The 25,533-nt window shown below is 44.8% G+C and overlaps 2 protein-coding genes across 2 annotated transcripts in view; one reads left to right on the top strand and one right to left on the bottom strand.

Annotated features, from left to right (window-relative positions):
• Window positions 1-212: 212 nt before the first annotated feature.
• Window positions 213-7,559, bottom strand: LOC115548972 (protein crumbs homolog 1). The gene is made up of 9 exons (XM_030363931.1): window positions 7,391-7,559; window positions 5,860-6,524; window positions 5,245-5,608; window positions 3,972-4,546; window positions 2,860-3,019; window positions 1,670-2,336; window positions 1,508-1,549; window positions 1,265-1,387; window positions 213-1,168 (listed from the first exon to the last, which is right to left on the bottom strand). The coding sequence occupies exons 1-9, from the start codon at window positions 7,446-7,448 to the stop codon at window positions 916-918; spliced, it is 2,907 nt and encodes a 968-aa protein (XP_030219791.1). The 5' UTR covers window positions 7,449-7,559; the 3' UTR covers window positions 213-915.
• Window positions 7,560-9,116: 1,557 nt separating this feature from the next.
• The window catches only part of zbtb41 (zinc finger and BTB domain containing 41), a 28,050-nt gene continuing 11,633 nt past the window's right edge, over window positions 9,117-25,533 (top strand). The window contains 2 exon segments of the mRNA XM_030363707.1: window positions 9,117-10,106; window positions 10,109-11,032. Coding sequence (XP_030219567.1) covers window positions 9,788-10,106; window positions 10,109-11,032 — 1,243 coding nt within the window. The 5' untranslated portion in view covers window positions 9,117-9,787.

Genomic DNA, 25,533 nt, shown 5'->3' on the forward strand with positions numbered 1-25,533 from the left:
CCGACATCAGCTAGCCGACTTCTTGGAGGGATGCAGGGTGATTTCCCATTTGGGAACTCCTTGCGGCGCTCTTGGAGAGACGCAGGGGGAACTCCCATTTAGGCCTCAGATCATTGTATTGCTGTTTATATGATTTGTTATATGATTGTTGTATGGTTGTTGAATGATTGTATGTTATTGTAGCGTTATTACCCAAATATATTACCCTAGTTATTATAAGTTCGGATGACTCTTTATTCCACGCAGTTTGACCATTCCACTACAATAGTATAGAAGATTCTTCCATTGTTTCTAAAAAATCATCTTCCCGCTTCGATTGTGCTTTGAGACGCGGCTTGTTGCTTCTGTAAGTCCTGTCCAAAGAAATCTGGATTTGGGACTCAAAAGTGTTTATGTGCTACCGAAATAGTGACATTATCTATCAAAAAGGTCCATAGTGGTTTCCAAGTGTGTTAGTAACCTGATGCTGCCACCTGACCATTATTGACCGTTGTCTATACATGATACGTCTGCATGGAAGAGCCACTTTAGGTGATCCTCCGATATAGTGACCTCTGGTGTTCTTTAGAACGTAAAGAAGATGTGTCCTTCATCAGTGTTAAGTATGCCAAACAATTAATTAATACGTGAGCAAGAATTACGAAGGAGGTATATTTGTATAGAAGATACATTTGTGGAAAGTGCAGGTAACCTATGACCTCTGTGGGCTACCCCGGCGCCGTAGGAACCCTCACCCGACCCATGACGGCTGTCGGTCTAGTTGTATGTATCTATGCTGGTCCATTAGCCTATCCATTATTTAAGTTATTGCTGAACTTATGCTTGGAACCTTGTTTTCGAAAAGTTCTTAATGTATGCAGACTTTGATCATAAATCCGCTTGGATTGTGCACTGTCAAAGGGGGAAGGGGGCACCCTAATCCTCCACTTGGTTGGCCCACTCTATCTCTGGGACTTCATCCAGGTGCCACATTTGGTAAGACAAGAGCTGCAGGAAGTTCTGCCACAGAGCAAGGAAGAGGTAGAGGTGGAAGTCACTGGCATCCATCTGGCAGTGGAGGCCCCAGTAGTTCTGATCGCACACACACTCCCAGCCGGCCTGCTGGTCCAGGCACAGCCCCCCGTGCATGCAGGGGTCCGACGCACACTCGTCCACATCCGTCTCACACCTCGGAGAGCGAGAATGTGAAGAGAGAGAGATGCCATTGAAAACGTTTGCTGTGTCAGTATGTAGAAGTTATGACTACACACGTGGCATGGCATACCAGTGTCCTGTGAAGCCAGCAGCACAGTGACAGATCAGGGCCCCTCCTGAACACGAGCCCCCGTGGAAACAGCTGTAGTTCCACCCGCGCCCCTTGCACTCAACCACCGGCAGCTCAGGACGTCTACAAACACAACACAAGAGTTGTTTCTGCTATCACAATATTCTGTTATTTGTTATTTGTCCCCACTGATATCATTTGAATGAAGCAGACTTAAACAACAAGTAAGAGAGAAACACTTACGGTTTTATCTCCACGTACCACGGGATCACAGGGAGTTTCTCCCTGTGGAGAATGGGTTGTGATACGTTAGTGAACTGGTACCGCGGGCGGGTTCAGCCTGTTTCTTTGTTCGGCTGTGTGTCGCCCTCTCTCTGGACATGGACCAACAGAAGGGGGACTCACGAGCAGTACGGCCCGGTCATGTTGCGGGGGCACAGGCAGCCATAGCCCTCTACCCCCCTGAGGCAGGTGGCCCCGGGGCCGCAGCGGTGGTCCCAGCACGTGTCCGCCTCCACCTTCCACAGCAGGAACTGCTCCTTCTGGGGTCGGGGCAGACTCAGCTCCTCATCTCTGTGGAAGGGCAGGGGGATCCCCCCGATCTCCAGGGGGCCTAGGCACCCGTCCAGCCCTTCCCCAGAGTTTCCAGCGCCCAGCAGGATGTCCACTCCTTCCCGCAGGAAGTCCAAACTGCCCCCCACGGCATCTGACAGCCGCGCCTCCGCCCTCCGTCCATCGTCCTCCACCACCCACCGCGACCTCTCGGCGGCAGGCGTCTCCATGCGGAGCTCCACAGTGTGCCAGCGGCCGTCTGCCACAGGGCCGCCGCTCTGCACGGACACGGCGGCGACCTCCCCGTCTGCCCACAGCTCCATGGCGAGGTGCGAGCCCCGCAGGGAGACGGTGAGTAGGGGGGTGGAGCCCCGGCGTGCCTGGAGCACGGTGGCGTCCGTCTGTCTTGTGCGCAGGTGGAGGAGCAGGCTTGTCAAGGGCCGCGTGATGTGCCCGTTGCCACGGTAACAGAGAACGTTGCCACCGAAAGCTCCAGCTCGTAGCGTCACGTTGGACAGGCCTGCGGAAGGAACATAATCTGTCACTGGGGGGATTTGTCTTCAGTCATGTTAGGAGACATTTGTATCTGAGATGGCAGACAACAGCAACAAAGATTAACTACAAAGACAAAGCAATGGATAATTTAGCACAACTGAGATGCAGAGAGAGGTAGACAGAGCAGGTAACAAACAAATATAAATACTAAAAAGTGGGATGTCTTTGCACATGCACAAACACACACACACACACATACAAACGCACAGACGCACTGCCTTCACTCGAAAACACATCTAAACAGAACCAGCCCGAGGCATTTAGAGGCATTCAGGGTAAACTAAGGTATTCCAATATTTATATTGCTGAATTTCCCTACTGGGATGGATGTTCCTATTCCCCCTGAGACTTTGTTTACCACACCTCATCCCTTCTCACCACCCCTTCATCACCACCCTTGTGCTGTTGTTGCTTTGTCGTTGTTGTTTAGAGACGCTGAGGTAGAAACAGTGAGGAAGGGTTGGGGTCAGAGTGGGATGCAGACTCACACTGGAAGCCGTGTGGGAGCGACGCGCAGACGGCCGAGGAGGGGCAGGGGGACAACTCACACCATCTCACCTCTTCACAGCGCCTCCCTGCCGCGCCGGGCGGGCAGCTGCAGTCCTCCCCCCGGGGGTCACACACCCCCCCGTTCAGACACGGTGCCCCCTTGGTCACATGGAGAGAATAGGAAACAACCAAGAACAGATGAATGAAGCATTGACCCACTGCTGGTTAGACACACATACACCGAGCTCCGCCGTGAAGGGGGGAGCGGCGCAGGGAGACGCTGGGTAGGTGAGCAGGTGAGCGGGGCCTGGAACACCTTGTCCGCCGTCTGCCTGTTCCGCAGACGCTGGTCAGGTTCTGCATGATTTGCCCGTTGCCACGGTAAGAGAGAACACTTATGGACCACCGCTTGTGATATATAAAAATACCACAAATTATACAGAAATGAATTTATAATATATAAATTAGAGCTGTCAGTTAAACGCGTTATTAACGGCGTTAACGCGAACCAATTTTAACGGCGTTAAAAAAATTATCGCGCGATTAACGCAATTGTTTTATTTAAAAAAAAAAAAAAAAAAAAAATTGTTCTTTTTTTTCTTTGGCTCAAAACATAGAAGCAGTAGCCTGACTGCTATGTTCAAATGACATTTGTTCAAAGCAGTCGTTTAAATGCACTATAGGCTTTTTTTTTGTATCGTCCTGTTTTGATCAGTATATGCCAATGTTGTTATCAATAAAAAATCATTTGCACAAGGCAAGCCGATGCACTTCGCCATGTTGATAAGATAATTACAATGAGAAGAATTATGGGACAAAAAAATCAAGGGATATTTAGCATAGAAAAATAATTTGCGGTTAATCGTGAGTTAACTATGACATTAATGCGATTAATCACGATTAAATATTTTAATCGCTTGACAGCTCTAATATAAATAAAACCCTGCTCCTGTGTTCTGAAACCTACAGCTACTCTTCGTTTTCCTCAGTTTGTACCCCTGCTTGTTTCTGATGCTAGCTGGTGGGGAACCTCGTTCAGCTCCAAACCAACTAGCGGTTGGAACCAAGACGGCCGCTTGGTGAACAGGAAGTATCCCCCTCATGGACTCACGGCGCAGTCGCTGCCACAGCCCGGGATCACGTGGACGCTCTGCTCCAGGCGGTGGGACTCAGCAGGCACCGAGCCAGGGAGGGGAAACACCTGGAGCGGCCGGCCGTTGATCCTAAGGTCCTGGACGCAGCCCCTGAAGTAGCCCCCAAACACGGCTGCGGCCCGGGGGTCCGGCAGGCCCCCGATAAACACCTTGTCCCCAGGGCGAGGTTGGACCGGCCGGATGCTGACGGAGGCCTGGGTGTGGCCTGCCTGGGTCAGGACGGCCACGTGGTCCCAGACCTCGACGGTCAGCAGGCGGAAGCGGCCGTCTGCGGAAGCGTCCTCGCCCCTCACACTCTCATGGCCGTTTAGTTGAACTTTGACCCTGCCCTCCTCCAGCCACACCCGGAGGTACTGGCTGCTGCTGTTGGCCAGGACCAGCAGCAGGCCGCTGGGGAGCTCGGTGTGCACAAACATGGACACGACCAGGGTGGGGGGCTGCTGGTCTGATGCCAGGGTGGAGGGGGGGTCCACCAGAGAGAACACACTGTAACTCTCCAGGGAGCCCGCTCCAAACCGGGCCGGGACGTACTCTGTGCACAATCGGTTGAAACACATTCACAATCGTTACATCAGTGTGTGTTTTTGCGTGTGTGTTGCGTGCGCATGCACATTGTTACGTTGTGCGCTTAAGACACTGATTAGCAGTAAAGGTATCCGTTAAATCGGTTACTATGACTGGGTAATCCCCCCGTCGGGCGGGGTAGATGAACCCCTCCTGCACACCTCCCTGGCTGAGCTGGCCATTCTATTTCCACCGGATCCTTAAGCCGCTCTGAACTCAGGGATCAATGAAGCTGTTTCTGACGTGTCTGACTGTGGACCTCAGAGTGGCCAAGGAGATCATTATACTGAGTCCAACCTCCAAAGATAGCTAGGATTAAACATGTCATTAAAACGATGACTACGGTATATCTGACGTCTGATGGATACTTTTACACATCGGACAAGCAATACTTTTTCAGCATGAGTGGCCCCTATTGGGAATCGAACCCCCTTTCTGGCAGTGTTATACTGCTGTACCGAGCTGGACAGGATCAGAGCCATTGACCTTCCTCACCTAGTGTCCATCTTCTGCATTTCCCCACCCAGCTAGCGTTAGCTTGAACAAAGATGGTCCATGGTGATTAAGGCCCCGTGCTTCATATTTCACAGTCAACCAAATAAAAAGCATCAACTTAATGTATTTATTTACGCCTTACAAATATGTCTACCATGGCCTCGTACTCACCCCTTTGGCAGTCCGCCCCCTGGTAGGGTCTGTGGCACACACACCTGTAGTCCCTCCACCCCTCGGCCACACAGCGGCCCCGGCCCCCGCATGGGGCCCCCCCACACAGGTCCTCATCAGTGCATCCCATGGTGACGTTCACCTGGATCTCTTCAGCCTCCGGCCCCGGACCCCTGGGCAGCACCAGCTCGGAGTCCACCACCACGTCCCGGAAGCAGCCCCGGAACGCTGCCGGGGCCTCCTCCCCAACGCCCGGGGTCAGACCCGGGGCCCCCAGGAAGAGGATCTGGCACGCTGGGCCAAGACCACCAGGCAAACCAGGGCCTTGCCCCCGCAGCCGGTGGTCTGCAGCTCCCCACCACCACTCCCACCCCCATCCAAACCACCTCCATCACCACCACCTCCAACTACGTCCCCACAATCACCACTTATAATATCACCACCACCACCACCACCATCACAACCTCCAACGACACCACCACCTACAGCATCACCATCCTCACCACCACCACCACCACCACCACCACCACCTCCACCACCACCACCACCACCCCCACCACCTCCACCACCACCACCAGCACCACCACCATCCTCACCACCACCAACACCACCAGCACCACCATCTCCACCACCACCAGCACCTCCACCACCACCACTCTCATCAAAACCACCCTCACCATCACAACAACCCCCTGCACAGAGCAGTCGGATCCAGCTGCCCCCTGCGCTCAGAGAGGCCTCCACCGCGTGCCACTCGCCATCTGAAACGTTCCCCTGGAGCTCCTGGACCAGCGTGGTGTTTAACCCTTGACCTCTGCGGCCGCTGATGCGCAGCTGGCCACTGAGCAGCTCCACTGTGAGCAGCAGGTGGTCCACTCTGCGCTGCAGGAGGGTGCCGGCGAGCCCCCGTGTCCTGAAGCTGAAGGCCAGCCGCAGTGGGGCCCCTCGGACCGGGGTCTCTACTCGCAGGAAGCCTCCACTCCCCTGGAAGGAGAAGGCGGTAGGGGTCTGGCAGCGGGTCCCGGAGAAGCCCGCCAGGCAGCCACACCAGTATGTGTGCTGGTCCTGGACCAGCAGGGGCCAGCATATTCCTCCATTCTCGCAGCGGTGGTCGTCGCAGCCGGAGAGCGCGTCTGCGCAGGTCTCGCCGCCGTACAGCCGGCCGTTTTGGCTGCTCTGGGAGCAAAGGCATCTGAAGCCACTGCTTTGTCGCTGGCAGACGCCACCATTTTGGCATGGCTGCTGCTCACACACACCAATATCCTCCTCACAGAGAAGGCCTTACGAGGGGAGCACAAGGGTTTAAAGAAAATCAGTTATTAAAGAAACATTCAGAAATACATTCATTACGAGTTGCAAACATTTCATTATTTTCATTTGTTATGCTCATGGTAATGTGCAACTCAAATATTTTTTCGAAGAAAAAGTTATTCAACATCTAAACACAACCAATTAAATATCAAAGAAGAGGAGGAAGATATTGATTCTTACTTTGCCTGCCCCTAACTCAAAACATAAATAGACAATATAAATATGTGGGCTATAAATTACAGATACTCAACCAATGTTTAGTGTAACATGAGAAAATAAGAATCAAGAGCCATACACAATAACTTACCATAAACGAATACAACTACAGGATTATAAGCACGGTTTTAATTTGGTTAAACGTCTAGCATGCAACCAGCTTTCTTTATACTTTTTCTTGAAATGAAATATATTTATTCAACCCTTGAAATCATTGTGAGGAGAATGTCTGTAGATAATTACACAAAAATATTTATGAATTGTAAGATTGATAACTATGTTATCTCCAAATTAAACAGTAGTTATGCAATAGGGGGAATTGTATAATCTGAAAAGAAACGTCAGACTGATTTGGTTGCATTAGTTCATAATATTTTTTTGAGATATTTACCAATTGCAATATTGTGGATTCATTCAAATACTTTTTGAAATAGCTACCTTGTAACATGTTACCTAGTAAAATTGTATTCATAGCCTACAACACACCAGAAAATTATGAGACTCAATCGACTTTAAATAACGATTGGGCTCAATTGTAAGACACCTTAGAAAAAAAACATAAAAAATAACCAAGTTAGCTAATATATATTTTTGGATTTGTTCAAAGTAAAAGGCCTACCAGCGTAAATCAACCAAAACACGCCGACACCCGCACTGTATCTCATCGTGGTGGTCATGACTGGATCTGTTCAGCTACGCTCCATCTCTAACCCGGGACCGGGCTGCAGGTGGTGACTGCTGCTCGGACTTCACCGGACTGATGCATCAGGATTATGCTAAGACACTTAGCAAAGGAGGTCTTCCCGAGGCTTATTCGAGAAACTTTTCCCACGTTGTCTTACGTAACATCAATTTTCGACATGAGAAAATACGAAGTGATGATTAAAGCCTTAAAGAAGAGCGAAGTTACATTTATCTACATGCCACAGTCTGACGTGACAAGGACAAAATAAAACTAGAAATTGCATTTCCTGAAGAAAATGCGGTCAGTGCTGTAGTGCAAAGTGAGGTTGAAAATATTTTTTTAATAAAGCCACAAAGATTAAGACATAAAGAAACGATAAATGGCTTAAATCAAGTGAAGGGATTTGAACAAAAATTCAAAAGTCTTAATGGAGTAACCAATGTAAACATGCACACCATTTAAGAAAATGTTAATGGTTGGACAAATAAACAAATAAAGTGACAGATGATTGAAAAATGCAAAGCATTGCTAAAAAAAATGCAGAAATGTAAAATGAATTGAACGGAATAATCTGAAAGGTCAAATGTATTGCCCTGCACTGCTGGTGTGTGTGTGTGTGTGTGTGTGTGTGTGTGTGTGTGTGTGTGTGTGTGTGTGTGTGTGTGTGTGTGTGTGTGTGTGTGTGTGTGTGTGTGTGTGTGTGTGCGTGTGCGTGTGCGTGTGCGTGCGTGTGTGCGTGTGTGTGTGTCTCTGTGTTCGCGTGTGTGCGTGTGCGTGTGCTAGAGAGAATAGCGAGCCGGTGCGTGATTAAAAGTAGCCCAATAGAGCGGGAAAAACAGCCCAATCTGGCGGGCAAACCTGCTCAATCTGGCAACAATACTGAACGTCCTCACGCTCCAGCGTCAACGTAAACAGTGAGACCAACTGAAAACGAAGCCTGTATAAAACTAAAACTGTGATTCTGAAGAAAGTTTAAATGAATCGAAATTCCGTTTAGTTATTATTGAAGATACAAGTGTGTAGATTTGTTAAATGTGTGTAGATTTGTTAGATTTGTTAGATGGTAGGGACTAGGGAGTCATTGACTCCCATGTGAAAAAAATGATATTAGTTTTAATAGTAGAATATCTTAAAAAGCATAAAATATTTAAAAAATCTGAAAGGAAGCGCGCGATTCCAAGCTGTTGGATATTCAGTAGTCCCCAGGTGAAAATTTGAGGAAGGAGATAGGTCCCAAAGTTTGCATAGAATAAGAAAGAAAGAAAGAAAGAAAGAAAGAAAGAAAGAAAGAAAGAAAGAAAGAAAGAAAGAAAGAAAGAAAGAAAGAAAAAGAAAAATTTGCTTCACTTGTTCCTTAAATCGAAATCGAAATCTTATATCTAAATCTAAAATGTAATTGAATGCTTAATTTGTAGCTAAATCGTATGAATCGAAATCGCTATATATAAATATTAATCCTTAATCTAAATCTAGATCCTTAATCTAAATCCATATTTAATATCTAAATCTAAATGAACGTCCCTTTTTGATTTGTCACTGTTTCCTTTACAGTTTTCTTATCTTTCATTAGAGTTATTTATTGTTTGGGACTACATTAGCCATGAAGACTACATTAACCATTGGGACTACATTACCCAGGCCATCAGGACTACATTCCATTGTACCCTGCAGCCACCATAGCGATTTGAATATTGGAGGTAGCACATTCGTCTGGCTCTTCTTAATCACCATTCTGCTATTTACGGATTTGCATTTCTCTGACCACATCTATACTCAAGTAAATAAGCGACTTCAAAGTTACATTAAACATAGTATTCCTAGATTGTAGTGTTTGAAACGAGTCGACGCTTAAAACAGCAGAAACAGCCAACAAGGAGAACGGCAGATGAAGCGCTGCTCGTCCGACATTTCTCTTGCACTTGAAGAATAGGAACAACAACCACCCAGGAAATACTATCTATATGCAAACTTTATCACCACCCTAAACCTTGAGGACGCGTCACGGATCCGCACGGTAAACAGTGAATAACGTGTCTGGTATTTTACAAAGGGGCGCATCTGTCGTTTGTCAACATTCGCCTTTAAAGGGGGTGGGGGGGGGGGGGAAGACGACGACGGTAAAACAGCCTAGGATAGGATAGGATCGGGGTCTTTAAGGTGGTGGTTAGGGGTCTTTAAGGTGGTGGATAGTGGTACTTAAGGTGGATAGGGCCCCTTAAGGTCCTTAAGGTGTTGGATAGGGGTCCTGAAGTTGCCGGATAGGGGTCCTTAAGGTCATTAAGGTGGTGGATAGGGGTCCTTTTCCGTGATAGTTTATTGTCAGACAACGAAATGAAGAGGAAGTCCAACCAACCCCAGCAGTCAAAATGTGCCGGCACCATCACAGACCGCCCAAAGACCACCGAGGCGGTCTCTGTGGCTGCTACAGAACCACACAGAGTCTCAGAACCAGCTGTGGCAAAACCAAGACACCTGTCTATGTCCCATCACAGCCTCAGCCTCCTCAGGTTCCTGAACGAGGACCGGAACAGGGAGCGGTTCTGTGACGTGTCTGTGGCTGTGGGCGGTAACATCTATAAAGCCCACAAAGTGGTGCTGGCCCAGGGCAGCAGCTACTTCCACGCAGAGCTGTCCAAGAACCCCTCCACGGGCGGGTCACCCTGGACCACGTGGACGAGTCTGTGTTCAGACACCTCCTGGGCTTCCTCTACACCTCTGAGTGCGTGGTGGCCGAGGCGGAGGTCCCAGCTCTCATGGAGGCGGCTCGCTTCCTGGACATGATGGAGGTGCTAAAGCTGCTGTGTGTGGAGGTAGGGGACGGTTGCCGGTCCCAGACGGAGAGGGACCAGGAGGTGGGGACTACTGGGACCACCGGGCGTCCAGAGGGGATGGTCCGTGAGGATCCACCAACCAGCACTGCATGCTCCATGTGTGGCCGCAGGCTGTGCAGCATGAAGTCCCTGCAGAACCACATGGTCCGGAGTCACGGGCTCCAACGCCGCGGGGAGCCGGCCCAGGAGCGGCCCGGGCCCCACGCGGGGCCGGCTGAGACGGCTACCGGGGCCCGGAGGTCAGCTCGCAGCCGGAAGACCCCCGCCAAGTACAAGAGGGATTTGCTCACGGTGTACCCCCTGGCTAAGCCCAAAGAGATGCCCACCACCTCGTCAGCAAAAGAGGAGGAGGACGAGGATGAGGAAGACGAGGAGGAGGAGGAGGAGGAGGAGGAGGAAGAAGAAAAAAGGGAAGGAGACACACTCATGAAAAACCCTAACCCTAAATTGGACTTGAGCGAGACGTCGCAGTTTCAGACGGACAATGAGGAGGGGGGAGTGAGGATGAGGGAGGGGAGTGAGGCAGGGGTCGGAGGTGAAGGCTCGCTGAAGCGTGCAAAATGGCAGCAGAGTTCTTCAGAAGCCGACGCTAAGCTGGGCCTCTCCGGGCCCCCAGGGGCCCCGGCCGTGAAGAATGTCCCCCAGGCTCCGGTGTACCCTGAGGGTCTGGCCCCCATCCTCATCCACCAGGCCAACAAGAAGATCCTCAAGTGCCCCAAATGTGACAAGACCTTTGACCGTGCAGGTGAGCTCAGCAGGGGGGTCTCATAGAAGACCGTCCTGTGGTCTCCCTTCATATTGGTGTTTCAGTGAAGGCTCCAAACCAGAGCAGACCCATTACCAGGGTTATGAGTGAGTGTCCTATGTTGGCAGCGCTGTGGAAAGGGTCTATGAGGTGATTGGATTATTGATTGATCACTATTACTATTTCTTTCTTTCTTTCTTTCTTTCTTACCCGGGGATTCCACCGGACGCGTTAAGGTACGGCCACACCAACCGCGTTGCTCGCGTTAGGGGCGTTGAAAATCGTCATTTTTTCATAGGGAACCATTGGTCTAGGCGCGGTACACGTGTTGAAGCGTTGAAGCGTTGCGTTGGGGGTGTTAAGGCCGATTTATGCTCAGTTACGTAAGCGTAAGCGCAAGCGCAAGAGGCCCTTGCGCGCCCTTGCGCACCCCTTGCGCGACTTCTCACGTCTTGCGTGCGTCGGGCGATCTTTCTAGACTTGCGTCATTTTTTACGTAAGCTTTTACGTGAGCCGCGAAGCCTGCAAGGCTGTGATTGGTCTGCTCGTCTGGTTACTACTTCCTGTCTGGAGTATCACATTTCCTGTTTTCATACCGCCACCTTCCACCCTATCTGGCACATAATTATGCGAACCCTTTATGCGAACCCTTCCACAGGGGCAAAGTGCTATTTTGATGCGCGACATCAAACAGCTGATGCGGGATTGTGAGCCATTTTAATGATCTTGTCACCCGATATTCGTTCTATTAGGCCTACTGGCCTTATTTGTTTTAGTGTTAGCCTATTTGAATTAATTACGTAATGTTTTGTGTTCACGTTCTATGTGAAACATAAGTGTTCATGTTCTGTGTGAAACATAAGTTCAGTAGCCTCTTTGAGTGAATGAAATTTGAAAGCGTGAGTACTGTGTAGTGAATGAAAAATGTGTGCGTGTATGGTGGGACTATTTTCTGTATTTGATAAATAAACCCCTTTTCTCTAATAATGCTGCCTACCATATAATTTATGTGGACATTATGCGCTATAGCTTAAAGCCTTTGGCTATAGGCCTACACTTAAATAATTCATTCATCTGTCAAGGCAGTAGCTGTTATATAAACATTTGATATGGATATGAATTAATGAGTTTGACGTAAACCAAATTAGGTAACTTGTGTAACATAACTAATGAATCAAAAGTCATGCTGACCAATGTATACAGGTGCTGGTCAAATTATTAGAATATCATGAAAAAGTTGATTTATTTCAGTAATTATATTCAGAACGTGAAACTTACATATTATATCAATTCATTACACACAGAGTGATATATTTGAAATGTTTATTTCTTTTAATTTGGATGATTAGTACTGACAATTACTGAAAATCCCAAATTCAGTATCTCAGAAAATTAGAATATTAGTTACGACTAGTACAAAAAAGGATTTTTTAGAAATGTGGGCCAACTGAAAAGTATGAACATGGAAAGTTTCAGCATGTATGGCAATCAATACTTAGTTGCAGCTCCTTTTGCCTGAATTGCTGCAGCAATACGGCGTGGCATGGAGTCGACCAGTCTGTTGCACTCCTCAGGTGTTATGAGAGCCCAGGTTGCTTTAATAGTGGCCTTCAGCTCTTCAGCATTGTTGGGTCTGGCATCTCGCATCTTCCGCTTCACAATACCCCATAGGTTTTCTATGGGGTTAAGGTCAGGTGAGTTTGCAGGCCAATCAAGAAGAGGGATACCATGGTCCTTAAACCAGGTACTGGTAGATTTGGCACTGTGTGCAGGTGCCAAGTCATGTTGGAAAATGAAATCGTTACCTCCATTAAGTTGGTCCGCGGCAGGCAGCATAAAGTGTTCTAAAACTTCCTGGTAGACTGCTGCATTGACCCTGGACCTCAGGAAACACAGTGGACCAACAGCAGCAGATGACATGGCACCCCAGACCATTACTGACTGTGGAAATTTTACACTGGACTTCAGGCAACGTGGATTCTGTGCCTCTCCTGTCTTCCTCCAGACTCTGGGACCTTGATTTCCAAAGGAGATACAAAATTTACTTTCATCTGAAAACATAACTTTGGACCACTCAGCAGCAGTCCAGTCCTTTTTGTCTTGAGCCCAGGCGAGACGCTTTTGACGTTGTCTCTTATTCAAGAGTGGCTTTACACGAGGAATGCGACAGCTGAAGCCCATATCTTGCATACGTCGGTGTGTGGTGCTTCTTGAAGCACTGACTCCAGCTACAGTCCACTCTTTGTGGATCTCCCCCACATTTTTGAATCGGTTTTGTTTGACAATCCTCTCCAGGGCGTGTTATCCCTCTTGCTTGTACACTCTTTTCTACCACATCTTTTTCTTCCCTTCGCCTCTCTATTAATGTGCTTGGACACAGAGCTCTGGGAACATCCAACCTCTTTTGCAATGACCTTTTGTGTCTTGCCCTCCTTCTTTAAAGTATCAATGGTCATCTTTTGGACAGTTGTCAAGTCAGCAGTCTTCCCCATGATTTTGTGTCATACAGAATCAAAACGAGAGACCATTTAAAGGCTTTTCCAGGTGTTTTGAGTTAGTTAGCTAATTAGAGTGTGGCACCAGGTGTCTTCAATATCTGACCTTTTCACCATATTCTAATTTTCTGAGATGTTGAATTTAGGGTTTTCATTGGTTGTCAGCTATAATCATCTTCTTTTTGGCAAAAAACACTTATAATGTATCAGTCTGTTTGGAATGAATGTATACATTCTACAGGTTTGACTTTCTAAATGGAATTAATGAAATAAATCAACTTTTTCATGATATTCTAATAATATGACCAGCACCTGTATATATTTATTGGTCAGTGCGCATACCCAATCGTAGCACATTGTACTGGTGGGGAAACACGCCAGCATCTGACAAAAAATAATCTGCCAGCCGCTCCCTGACAAGGGCCGGTTTTGGTGAGAGTCGGGAAGATATCGGATGACTCGCGAAAGGAGATCATCAAACTTTGGCACATAAACAAACCAACGACTCCCACAGACAAAGACGTCATTCTCGAGGTCGTCTTCAACGAAAAACTTTACTCCACATATTACTCCACCTACTGTTCTGGCGGTAAATTGCTTGGCAACACGCGCAACACGAGCAACCTGGCAACGTTACGGCTGCGGCACGTCTTTATGGAAAGCCAAGAAGGCCACAATCCGGACCTAGATTGGCGCGGTAAAAGTGCAAATCCGTACGGAATCCGTACGGTTTGGCAAGAATTCCGTACGGAATCCGTACGGTTTTGAATGACTAATAGCCGCGGCTATTAGTCATTCACTCCGGCTATTAGTTATTCACTCCGGCTATTAGGTATGCAGAACGAGCCCCTCCCCTTCTTTGCTTGACCACTAAGTTTGAAGGCTGTCTAACCAATCAGTGAAGAGAAAGACCAGACTAAAGTAACGCATTGTCGAAACTAGAGCTGCAGTGCCTCCATGTTTCGCCGTAACATAAGGCTGTGTTGTCTTTACTAGTTTCACTACAATGTAATGACCACCACTAGCTAGTGGAAAATATATTTGTGTCTAGTACAGTGATATATTTGTTAGGCTATATATTGAGATGACAGTCCCTCATCCCCAGATTGTTCGCGATATGCAGTTGCCAGCTCGGCCATAACATTACAATTTCATGGATGCAAGCAAGCCAAGACAATCGATCTATATCTATAGCCTACATGACAACACGCAGACACACACACACACACACACACACACACACACACACACACACACACACACACACACACACACACACACACACACACACATATTAAGCACACTGGTAAAGCAATAGGAGCCTGCATTGGCTAAAGTTGTTGGGATGCACCTTATTTTATAACAGGGAGGGGCAAAGTTGTGCATTACAATGCAAAAAACACGACAATAATTGGCACCGTTCTTGCGCACTCAGAAGAACATGAACTGAATAAATGCCAGGTATATAGCATATCGGAGACGGGTACACAATCAGTGCATTGCAAATGAGAGCCTGCAGTAGGTCCGATCTTGTGACATTATTTAACCATCCATCTACAGCTAATACGATCAGACAGATACATCATTGATCACATAAAAGCCCACAACAAGCCCAACATCACCACGGCAGGTGCGCTCTCTCACGCACATTCACACAATCACTCCAACTTCTCCAACTCCAAGGCAAGGCTGTTACACTAAGACCACAAACAACCACAACTAACCAGCCTACATATCCACAATAATGCACAACAATCAGTTCTATACATTGCGTCTATCTTCTGTTTGGTGCACATGGCTAATTTGCATAGTTTGCACCGGACTGTCGGCTCCGCTTGTCAAAAAAATAGAACGTATTTGTGAATAAATGCTTTGAATTCTGAATACTGGACTTGGTGAGCTTGAATAGGCTAAATTTAAGTGACCTTTAGTGAGATGGCCTAAAACGGAATACAAATGAATTAGTCTAGGACATATAGGCTTTCAGGATCAATTCAGAGGTTCAACTGTTCGGGATCGGGTGTTGTCAGCAGTAGTCATTATGCGCTAAAATGGTCCCTGCCAGTGTTTTTCTATTCTGATGTTTGTGGATGAATCTTTCAGCTACAGCTTTGTTACATTTCCTTGCGATGGTTTGCTAGTTTAACTATACAGCAATAAATCAAATGATGTAAGATGATGTGTCCGTTGCGGGGCTGTCATGTGAGAGCCGTATACGCATTTTAAAAACACCTGTAATCAGCGTGACTCACGCTGATGTTTTTAAAATCACATCATCTTACATCATTTGATTTATTGCTGTATAGTTAAACTAGCAAACCATCGCAAGGAAATGTAACAAAGCTGTAGCTGAAAGATCATCCACAAACATCAGAATAGAAAAACACTGGCAGGGACCATTTTTAGCGAATTCAAAGCATTTATTCACAAATACGTTCTATTTTTTTGACAAGCGGAGCCGACAGTCCGGTGCAAACTATGCAAATTAGCCATGTGCACCAAACAGAAGATAGACGCAATGTATAGAACTGATGGTTGTGCATTATTGTGGATATGTAGGCTGGTTAGTTGTGGTTGTGGTCTTAGTGTAACAGCCTTGCCTTGGAGTTGGAGAAGTTGGAGTGATTGTGTGAATGTGCGTGAGAGAGCGCACCTGCCGTGGTGATGTTGGGCTTGTTGTGGGCTTTTATGTGATCAATGATGTATCTGTCTGATCGTATTAGCTGTAGATGGATGGTTAAATAATGTCACAAGATCGGTCCTACTGCAGGCTCTCATTTGCAAATGCACTGATTGTGTACCCGTCTCCGATATACCTGGCATTTATTCAGTTCATGTTCTTCTGATGTGCGCAAGAACGGTGCCAATTATTGTCCGTGTTGGCATTGTAATGCACAACTTTGCCCCTCCCTGTTATAAAATAAGGTGCATCCCAACAACTTTAGCCAATGCAGGCTCCTATTGCTTTACCAGTGTGCTGTGTGTGTGTGTGTGTGTGTGTGTGTGTGTGTGTGGTGTGTGTGTGTGTGTGTGTGTGTGTGTGTGTGTGTGTGTGTGTGTGTGTGTGTGTGTGTGTGTGTGTGTGTGTGTGTGTGTCTGCGTGTTGTCATGTAGGCTATAGATATAGATCGATTGTCTTGGCTTGCTTGCATCCATGAAATTGTAATGTTATGGCCGAGCTGGCTACTACATATCGCGAACAATCTGGGGATGAGGGACTGCCATCTCAATATATAGCCTAACAAATATATCACTGTACTAGACACAAATATATTTTCCACTAGCTAGTGGTGGTCATTACATTGTAGTGAAACTAGTAAAGACAACACAGCCTTATGTTACGGCGAAACATGGAGGCACTGCAGCTCTAGTTTCGACAATGCGTTACTTTAGTCTGGTCTTTCTCTTCACTGATTGGTTAGACAGCCTTCAAACTTAGTGGTCAAGCAAAGAAGGGGAGGGACTCGTTCTGCATACCTAATAGCCGGAGTGAATAACTAATAGCCGGAGTGAATGACTAATAGCCGCGGCTATTAGTCATTCAAAACCGTACGGAAACCGTACGGAATCCGTACGGTTTTGCACTTTTACCGCGCCAATCTAGGTCCGGATTGTGGCCTTCTTGGCTTTCCATACGTCTTGGCCGCGACTTTGCCCTGCTTGCATTTCCACCGAGCGCGTTACGGCAGCGCAACGCTGCCTTGCGAGCCAGCCGTATTCACGCGAGATCACGAGATCCCACGATAATCCTAAACCTAATGTACTCACCTTCCACTCCCAAAACTACTGCAATTAAATGCCAGGCTTTGTCCTTTCTGACTTTGTTTCTTATAAAAAGGATGATTTGAGACCCTTTGATTGATTGACTGCTGACCTGGTGCCACCGGTCATGACGTAATAATGTTGGTGTTTTATTTATTGTGTTTTATTTTGAAAATTGACCAGATGCTCTATAGGGCTGTCAAAATTGCTCAAAAATGACATTCGAATGTTCGTTTGGAAAAAAATCACGAATTCGAACTATTCGAATATCTGGTTGCCTATTTTACGCAGTTGCCGTCAATATGTCAATAATGCGACAAAACCATGGTTCAAATTAGTGGGATATATATATATCATATAAACAGCCCAGTAACGTGGAGGCCTAATCATGAAAAGCCACAACTTTGTATCGCTTGCATTTCACCACCACACCTGCAAGCGCGCAAACTATAGTAATCTGAAGAAGACGCCCGCTTCTGAATGTTACAAAGTATGCTAGTGGAAACGTTCCTTGCTTTGCTTACCATTTATCGAGAAGGCCTATTAAAATCGATAAAGAAAAAAATGCATGTCGCCTACGTCTTCCACCATGCCAGCGAAAGGGCCAGCACTACGCACCGTTCAGATTCATGAAAAAAAAGCTGTCTCGGACTTTGCCGAGAACATTGCGTTATAGCAGCTTTCACCAGCCAGACTACTAGCTCCCTGAGCTCTACTTCGGATGCTTATTGAATAGCATAGCCGAGCTGGAATACCTACATCCAAGTACGGAAACCCAGAGGGGATAAAATACATTCGCTCTTCACAATACTAGTCTGTTACAGTACCGCGGGAGTGTTTTTTCACATTCGAATATTATGAGGGACATCGCAAACAGACAGAGGCTCATTCACAAAGCAGATAGAGGCGCTTGTACCGCGGGAGTGTTTTTTCACATTTGAATATTAATTTTCACGTTCGAATTCCAGTTTTTGGATACATTTCGAACGAATATTCGAACTTCGAATATTTGTTGACAGCCCTAATGCTCTATGGCTTTTACTTTTTCTCTTCCTGCCCTGCTCGATCTGCTCTGTTGAAATTGACGTGGTTCAGCAACGGCTTGCGGCAAAAATAGAAATGCTACGGAATGATAGCGCTGCGGCACGGCGAGCCGCTCCTGGGACGCTGCTGAGACGTTCCGCAGCCACGCCCGGTGGAAATGGTCTCATTGATTATAGTGGAACCTATCTGCTGCGGTGACCGCGGCCAAGACGTGCCGCAGCCGTAACGTTGCCGTAACGCGTTCCGGTGGAATCGAGCCTTTATTCTCTACAAACTTTGGGACCTATCTCCTTCCTCAAATTTTCACCTAGAGACTCCATTCAAATTCTAAAATATTCAGAATAGCTTGGAATCGCGCGCTTCTTTTCAGATGTTTTAAATATTTTATACTTTTTAAGATATTAAAATATTATCTTTTTTTTAACATGGGAGTCAAGTCAATGGGAGGACGGCAGAGCGTCCTCTGGTACTTCAAACTGTTTAAGACGTAACTAATCAATCAAATCAATTTTCAACCGTTTATCTTCGTTCAAACCATTAACAAATCTACACACTTGTATCTTCAATAATATCCAAACGGAATTTCGATATCATTTAAACTTTCTTCAGAATCACAGTTTTAGTTTCAAACCGTCATATTCTACCGTTGGGTCCCATTGAAGCCTTCTGCCCATTCTGACACTTAAATTACTGGAGACATCGTAACTCGGTCAAAATTTCAACCGTTTACCATCATTCAAACCATTGAACAAATCAAAACACTTGTATCTTCAATAATATCCAAACGCAATTTCGATATCATTTAAACTCAGAGGCCAGCAAAGCCTTCTCCGCTGGCCTAGACACTTTCAGAACAATACATATTTTATTTTTTCATTCATTCCATCTATTTTAATCAGAATCAGAATCTCTTTTTTGTCATTGCACAAAGTGCAACGAAATTGGGGTAGAGGCTCTCAAAAAAAAAGTGCTTTAAAACAAAAACTAAATGAGAAAATGAGTGTAATAATTGTGTGTAATAAGTTTGTGCACAAAAGTCTAAATACGTATTTATTTGTTTTTCCTTCAGTTGCGATGCCTCCAGCGCGATAATAAGAGCCCTAATCCAATCAGATTATTTCTCTGCGCTGCTCCGGGTAAAAAATAATCTAGCCGAGGCCTTCAGAATCCTGAGAGAATCCCCTCGCTGTTGACGCTAATGGGGACTATGTTATTGATTGACATGTTCTTTAACTAATCAGATTCGAGTATGCGAGTTGGGCGTATCCTTTTACACGTCTAGGCCTTCTAGCTGGCCTTGTTGTTTTGGCGCCATCTGGAGGAAAACAAAAGAAATTACAACTAGTTAGCAGCGAAATAATATAGATCATTAGGTTAGATATTTTTTAGATTAGATTCACTTTAATATTAATGGATGACAGAGGAGAAGGACTGGTTATAGCGCCGACTTGTTGAAAAAAGTCTTTTCGAGAAGGAATTTCTCTGAAAAGCTAGAAATTGTGAAACTGGGACGACCAACAGCTGCTCTGACCCAGCCGGCCGGGCAAAGGATTTGTGCGCACTTACACTCCAGCAACTACGAGAGGTATAGTTGGCTGACAGCGTCAAGTTGTGATTGTAATCGGTATTGCTGGGAATGCTTGCTATTTGCAACGGATCGATGTGGTGTTTGGAGCTGTCACGTTAAAATTGTACCGGGGGCGATAATTGTACCGGTCTACGTCATCAGTTGTTGACAAATTCCAAACCTGCCTGGCAACAGACGACGTGATCGACCGTTGCCTGGCAACGGGCGATCGCGTCGAATGACGTAGGAAGGTTTTTGAACATTCGCGAACTTTCATGCTCGTTCATTTCACTCCTTTAGCCTGGCTCCGCCCGCCTAAGTACTTCCGCTCAATTTGAATTTCCCTTCAGTACTAGGTCTGGACCTGCTGTATGTAATTTGGTTTTCTGGTGCCGCTGTCATGCCAAATTTGTACCGGCTGCCAAATTTGTACCGGGCGCGTCATCCATACGTAATCCATTCCAAACCTGCATGGCAGCAGATGATCGCGTCGTCCGTTGCCGGGCAGGTTTCAAAAAACATTCGCGCTCATGTTGCCAAAGACTAAATAACATAATACAGTTAACGGATCGCTAGATAATGTAATGTTTTGTTGGGTTCCTTAATAAACACACGATGTATCTTGGAACAGACATCAACATGCAGCGCGCCAATCCAACTGCGCATGCTCCGTGTGTCTAATAACTGATGTTGATATCATTACAGATAACACTTGTTTTTACTTTATATTTGTATTGTATTTAATTGTTTAATCAAATTTAGCAAGTAAACTGAGTGTTTAAAGCAGGTCAAGGACGAAATAGCACAATACAGATAACGGATCGCTAGATAGAAGGTTCGCGAATGTTCACGTCATTCGACGCGATCGTCCGTTGCCAGGCAACGGACGAAGCGATCATCTGTTGCCAGGCAGATTTGGAGTGGATTACGTATGGATGACGCGCCCGGTACAAATTTGGCAGCCGGTACAAATTTGGCATGACACCGCCACAGAGGTGTGGTTTGTGTACAACCTGCGCGTGATTCCCGGCGCATGACATACGTCACAACCAAACGTTAGCGATTGGTTATGGCAGATCCAGAGTGGCACTGGGCAGATCCAATCATTTTAAACTTCAACAGACACCCGCCTTCAAGTGAGTTAACGTTTGTCAATTGATTAGGTCCAGACTCTCTGTACAAAGGAAATGAAGTGAAGTACGAGAGTCTGGTAGAACCAGGCTAGCACTCATTGAGCGTGACAAGACAGGTTTTTGAAACCTGCTTTAAACACTCTAGCTAAATTCGATTAAACAATTCAATACAATACAAATATAAAGTCAAAACAAGTGTTATCTAGCGATAGTTATCTGTATTATGTTATTTGGTGTTCGGCAACATAAGCGCAAATGGTTTTTGAAACCTGCTTTAAACACTCAGTTTACTAGCTAAATTCGATTAAACAATTCAATACAATACAAATATAAAGTAAAAACAAGTGTTATCTAGCGATCCGTTATCTGTATTATGTTATTTCGTCTTTGGAAACATGAGCCGAATGTTTTTGGAAACCTGGGGCCGGATTCACAAAGCATTCTTAGGAAGAAAAAAGTTCTTAAGTAGCACTTTTTTCTTAACTATGTTCTTAAGACAAAATTTAAGAAGATTTGATATTCTTGAAGAATTTTAGTTTTTTCTTAACTTTTTTCTCAACTTTCTTAACTTTTTTCCTAAGTTCCTACGTTTTTTCCTAAGAAAGTACTTAAGAACAAATGAGATTCTTGAAGACAAAGTTCTTGAATTTCTTCTCAAATTTCTTCACAACTTTAAGATAACCCTTCACCAGTCTTAAACCAGCTGAAGTGAAAAGGTAAGTCTTTCTTTAAACATATCTATATGACATTTATATGAATTCATTAATATATTGCTTAAACCAAGACTATATGTTAAACAATGTTGTGAATTTAAGCTTGTCATACTAGTTTTAATATATCAAAAAAGCCTATTTTGACAATATTAAAAGAAATGGGCCTAAACTCTGTCAGTTACTATTGATAATACCAGACAGTGTTGAGAAGTAATAGTTATCAAGGATGTTTGATTATACTTGAATGTTCTCTTAAGTATATCAAGAAGGCAGTTGTATTTATTTAGATTATTAGATAATTTCAGTAGGCCAAGTCACTGAAAACATATTACTCTTTTTTTTTTTAGATGGAAGTTCTTTGGGTGGCAGTTAGGGAGGAAAATCCACCAAGGCCATTGAGAGACAGAATGGATCCGCTCATACTCCCTGATCACATGTTGATTCGACAATATAGGCTCCTTAGGCCTGCAATTATTTATTTGGCAGATATGCTATCAAATGACCTGAAAAGGAAAACAAGGCGATCGTCACCCCTTCCGGTTGTAACGCAAATTATGGCTGCCCTGAGATTTTTTGCCTCTGGGTCTTTTCAAATGGTGGTGGGGGGCACCCTGGGTGTGAGCCAATCATCCGTTAGCCGAGTCGTCAGAGATGTTACAAATGCACTCTGTAGAAGAGCACGGCAGTTCATCAAGTTTCCAGCAACAGACGCGAATGCATTCAAACCAAACAGAAATTCTTTGAAATAGCTGGATTTCCAAACGTGCTGGGGGCAGTTGATGGGACACATATTGCAATCAAAGTATGATAATGTACAAATATCCTAGTCTTGTATTCTTGTTATTTTGGATCCATTATGCTTTGTTATATGTTGTTTATAAAAATATTGACTTGAATATATATGTGTATATATATATATATATATATATATATATATATATATATATATATATATATATATATATATATATATATATTAGAGCTGTCAAGCGATTAAAATATTTAATCGTGATTAATCGCATTAATGTCATAGTTAACTCACGATTAATCGCAGGGAAAAGAACATTTAACACTACTATGGACCACATGTAAACCCTATCGACCACATTTAAACCCTATCGACCACATTTAAACCCTATCGACCACATTTAAACCCTATTGACCACATTTAAACCCTATCGACCATATTCAAACACTATCGACCACATTTAAACACTATCGACCACATTCAAACACTATCGACCACATTTAAACACTATCGACCATAATTAAACACTATCGACCACATTCAAACACTATCGACCACATTTAAACACTATCGACCACATTTAAACACTATCGACCACATTTCAAACACTATCGACCACATTCAAAACACTATCGACCACATTTAAACACTATCGACCACATTCAAACACTATCGACCCACATTTAAACATGTAAACCCTATCGACCACATTTAAGCATGTAAACCCTATCGACCACATTTAAACCCTATCGACCACATTTAAACCCTATCGCCACATTTAAACACTATATATATTCACTGTATATATATATACTGTATATATATGTGTATAGATACAGATACATCTATAAACATATATATATATATGTGTGTGTGTTTACGTGGGGATTAATGTGCTAACTAACATATTCATTCATAGGCACCAAGTGATGAGGAGGATGGCTTTGTCAATAGAAAGAACTTCCACTCCATTAACACTCAGGTGATCTGTGACTTGCAACACTAAGGGTTACTGACCTTGTTGCAAGGTGGCCAGGCCAGTACCCACGACTCCTTCATATTGATGATTTCGGGAACAGGCATAAAATTTAATGAAGGAGAAATGCCAGATGGATGGTTGTTAGGTGAGTAACTAGTGATGAATTTTAATTTCGACTACACAAAATCATTCACTGTATAATTCTTCAATAATTGACCTAACTACTTTCCTAACCAATAAAGGTGATAGTGGCGATGCTCTACGACCATGGCTGATGGACTCCAATCCTCCACCCAGCACAGAGCCTGAACAGCGCTACAGCCGTGCGCAACGCAAAACAAGAAGTGTTGTGGAGAGGTGCATTGGGGTTGTCAAATCCAAGATTTCGATGCATTGACCGCTCTGGTGGAGTGCTCCAATACACCCCTGAAAAGGGGTGTGTAAAATCATCACCTGTGCCTTCATCCTGCACAACATCTGCATGATGTACCGGCTGCCTCTTCCGGATGTTCCAGGCAACCATGACCAGAGGGAGATGGCCCCGTCCCCAGCCCCAATGTAATACCGGCATTCAAGTGAGACAAGAGCTTGTAAGAGAAGATTCATGTGAATAAATAAATAATAAACGACACCTGAAAATCTATGAGCAATTTATTTTATTATTAATATACTAATACTCATTTACTAATACTAATATATAATATATTACTCTAATATACTCTATAATACTCTAATATAATATAATACAATACTCTATAATACTCTAATCTATAATATAATTACGCTAATATATTTCTATAATAATAATACAATACTCTTATACTCTAATATATATCTAATATAATACTATAATACTCTAATATACTCTAATATAATATAATCCAATACTCTAATACTCTAATATATATCTAATACTCTAATATACTCTAATATATTATTACTATACTAATGCATTCCTAATATTCCTTTTTTTTTAGCTCAAATTTGGCTTTGGCCAAGAGCAGTTTCTCTCACTCCACCAGTAGAAGTTGCTCTTGAACCCTTCTAAGTTTTCGCACTTCCTCCAAAAGGTCTCTTTGAATAAAGATCATGTCCTCCATGCTGTGTGTCATCACTGGTGTGGGCTGGAGGATGGACTCTGAAATTAGTTGTGACAGAGTAAGATCTTCTTCAGAATTCTGTAAGAACAAAAAGAACAGCAGAAGGTTCAATTCAATTGTAAAAACCAAGGGGTAAATGTTAGGACTGAGTGAGAACTGAGATTTCCATCTCTGCAGTCATCTCATCTAGGAAATCAAATTCCAGTAACAGCCTAGGCTACTGTTTTACTGCGTTACAGCAAACAGCAATACATAACTGTAATTACACTACTTTCGTAACACATTATGCCCAACACTGGATGGTAGGCACAGAAAGACACTCATGCTGAAAAGTCAATTTCTCCCCTCCTCTTTTGTTTGACATTGAATAGCTGGATGGCCCAGGGGACATACCTCCTCAAACTCTTCACAAAAGAGGCAGCTTTCCTTAACAATATAAAAATGTATGGTGTGGTAGTCATTGTCTGATACAGTTATAAACTTACATTTTGTTGAACTTCAAGTTCAATGTGGGGGGGGGACAATGTCCTCAATGGGTACAATAACTTGGATTGTTGCAACTCCTGCCTTGGTGGGAAGAAAATCAAGGTCCACCATAGCATCTACAGAAAAGCAACAGAATCAGGAAAATTGGGCCATTAGTTAGGTAGTGAAAAAAAAAAGCTTCATCAACAGGATCAACGTAATGATCAATAGCTAACAGTTAGTGACAGTAGCTTGTGAGCTTACCCGTTTGTGTCTGCTGTAGCAGCTGCATACAGCTGTGGTCTCCAGTGTCCACCCCTCCTTGAACTCCTCCTACCAGCGATTCCCCTATCATACCCAAAATCTTCTCCTCCAAAGCGTCGAGTTTAACAGAGGACGTCCCTCCTCCTGTCTTCCTCGTCTCCCTCGCCCTCTCAGCAGCTTTTTTTTTTACGAGGGATTTTACGTCTGCCCATTTTTTTTTTATTGCAATCG

The sequence above is a fragment of the Gadus morhua genome, chromosome 8, assembly GCF_902167405.1.
Source record: "Gadus morhua chromosome 8, gadMor3.0, whole genome shotgun sequence".
Taxonomy (NCBI): Eukaryota; Metazoa; Chordata; class Actinopteri; order Gadiformes; family Gadidae; genus Gadus; species Gadus morhua.

What these genes read in the sequence shown, in the direction of transcription:
- LOC115548972 (XM_030363931.1), bottom strand. Translation starts at nt 7,448, where the DNA reads ATGACCACCACGATGAGATACAGTGCGGGTGTCGGCGTGTTTTGGTTG. An exon ending in GGGGGCGGACTGCCAAAGGG is followed by an intron (nt 4,547 to 5,244) that starts GTGAGTACGAGG and finishes GATTGTGCACAG; the next exon opens with AGTACGTCCCGGCCCGGTTT. An exon ending in ATGACCGGGCCGTACTGCTC is followed by an intron (nt 1,550 to 1,669) that starts GTGAGTCCCCCT and finishes CATTCTCCACAG; the next exon opens with GGAGAAACTCCCTGTGATCC.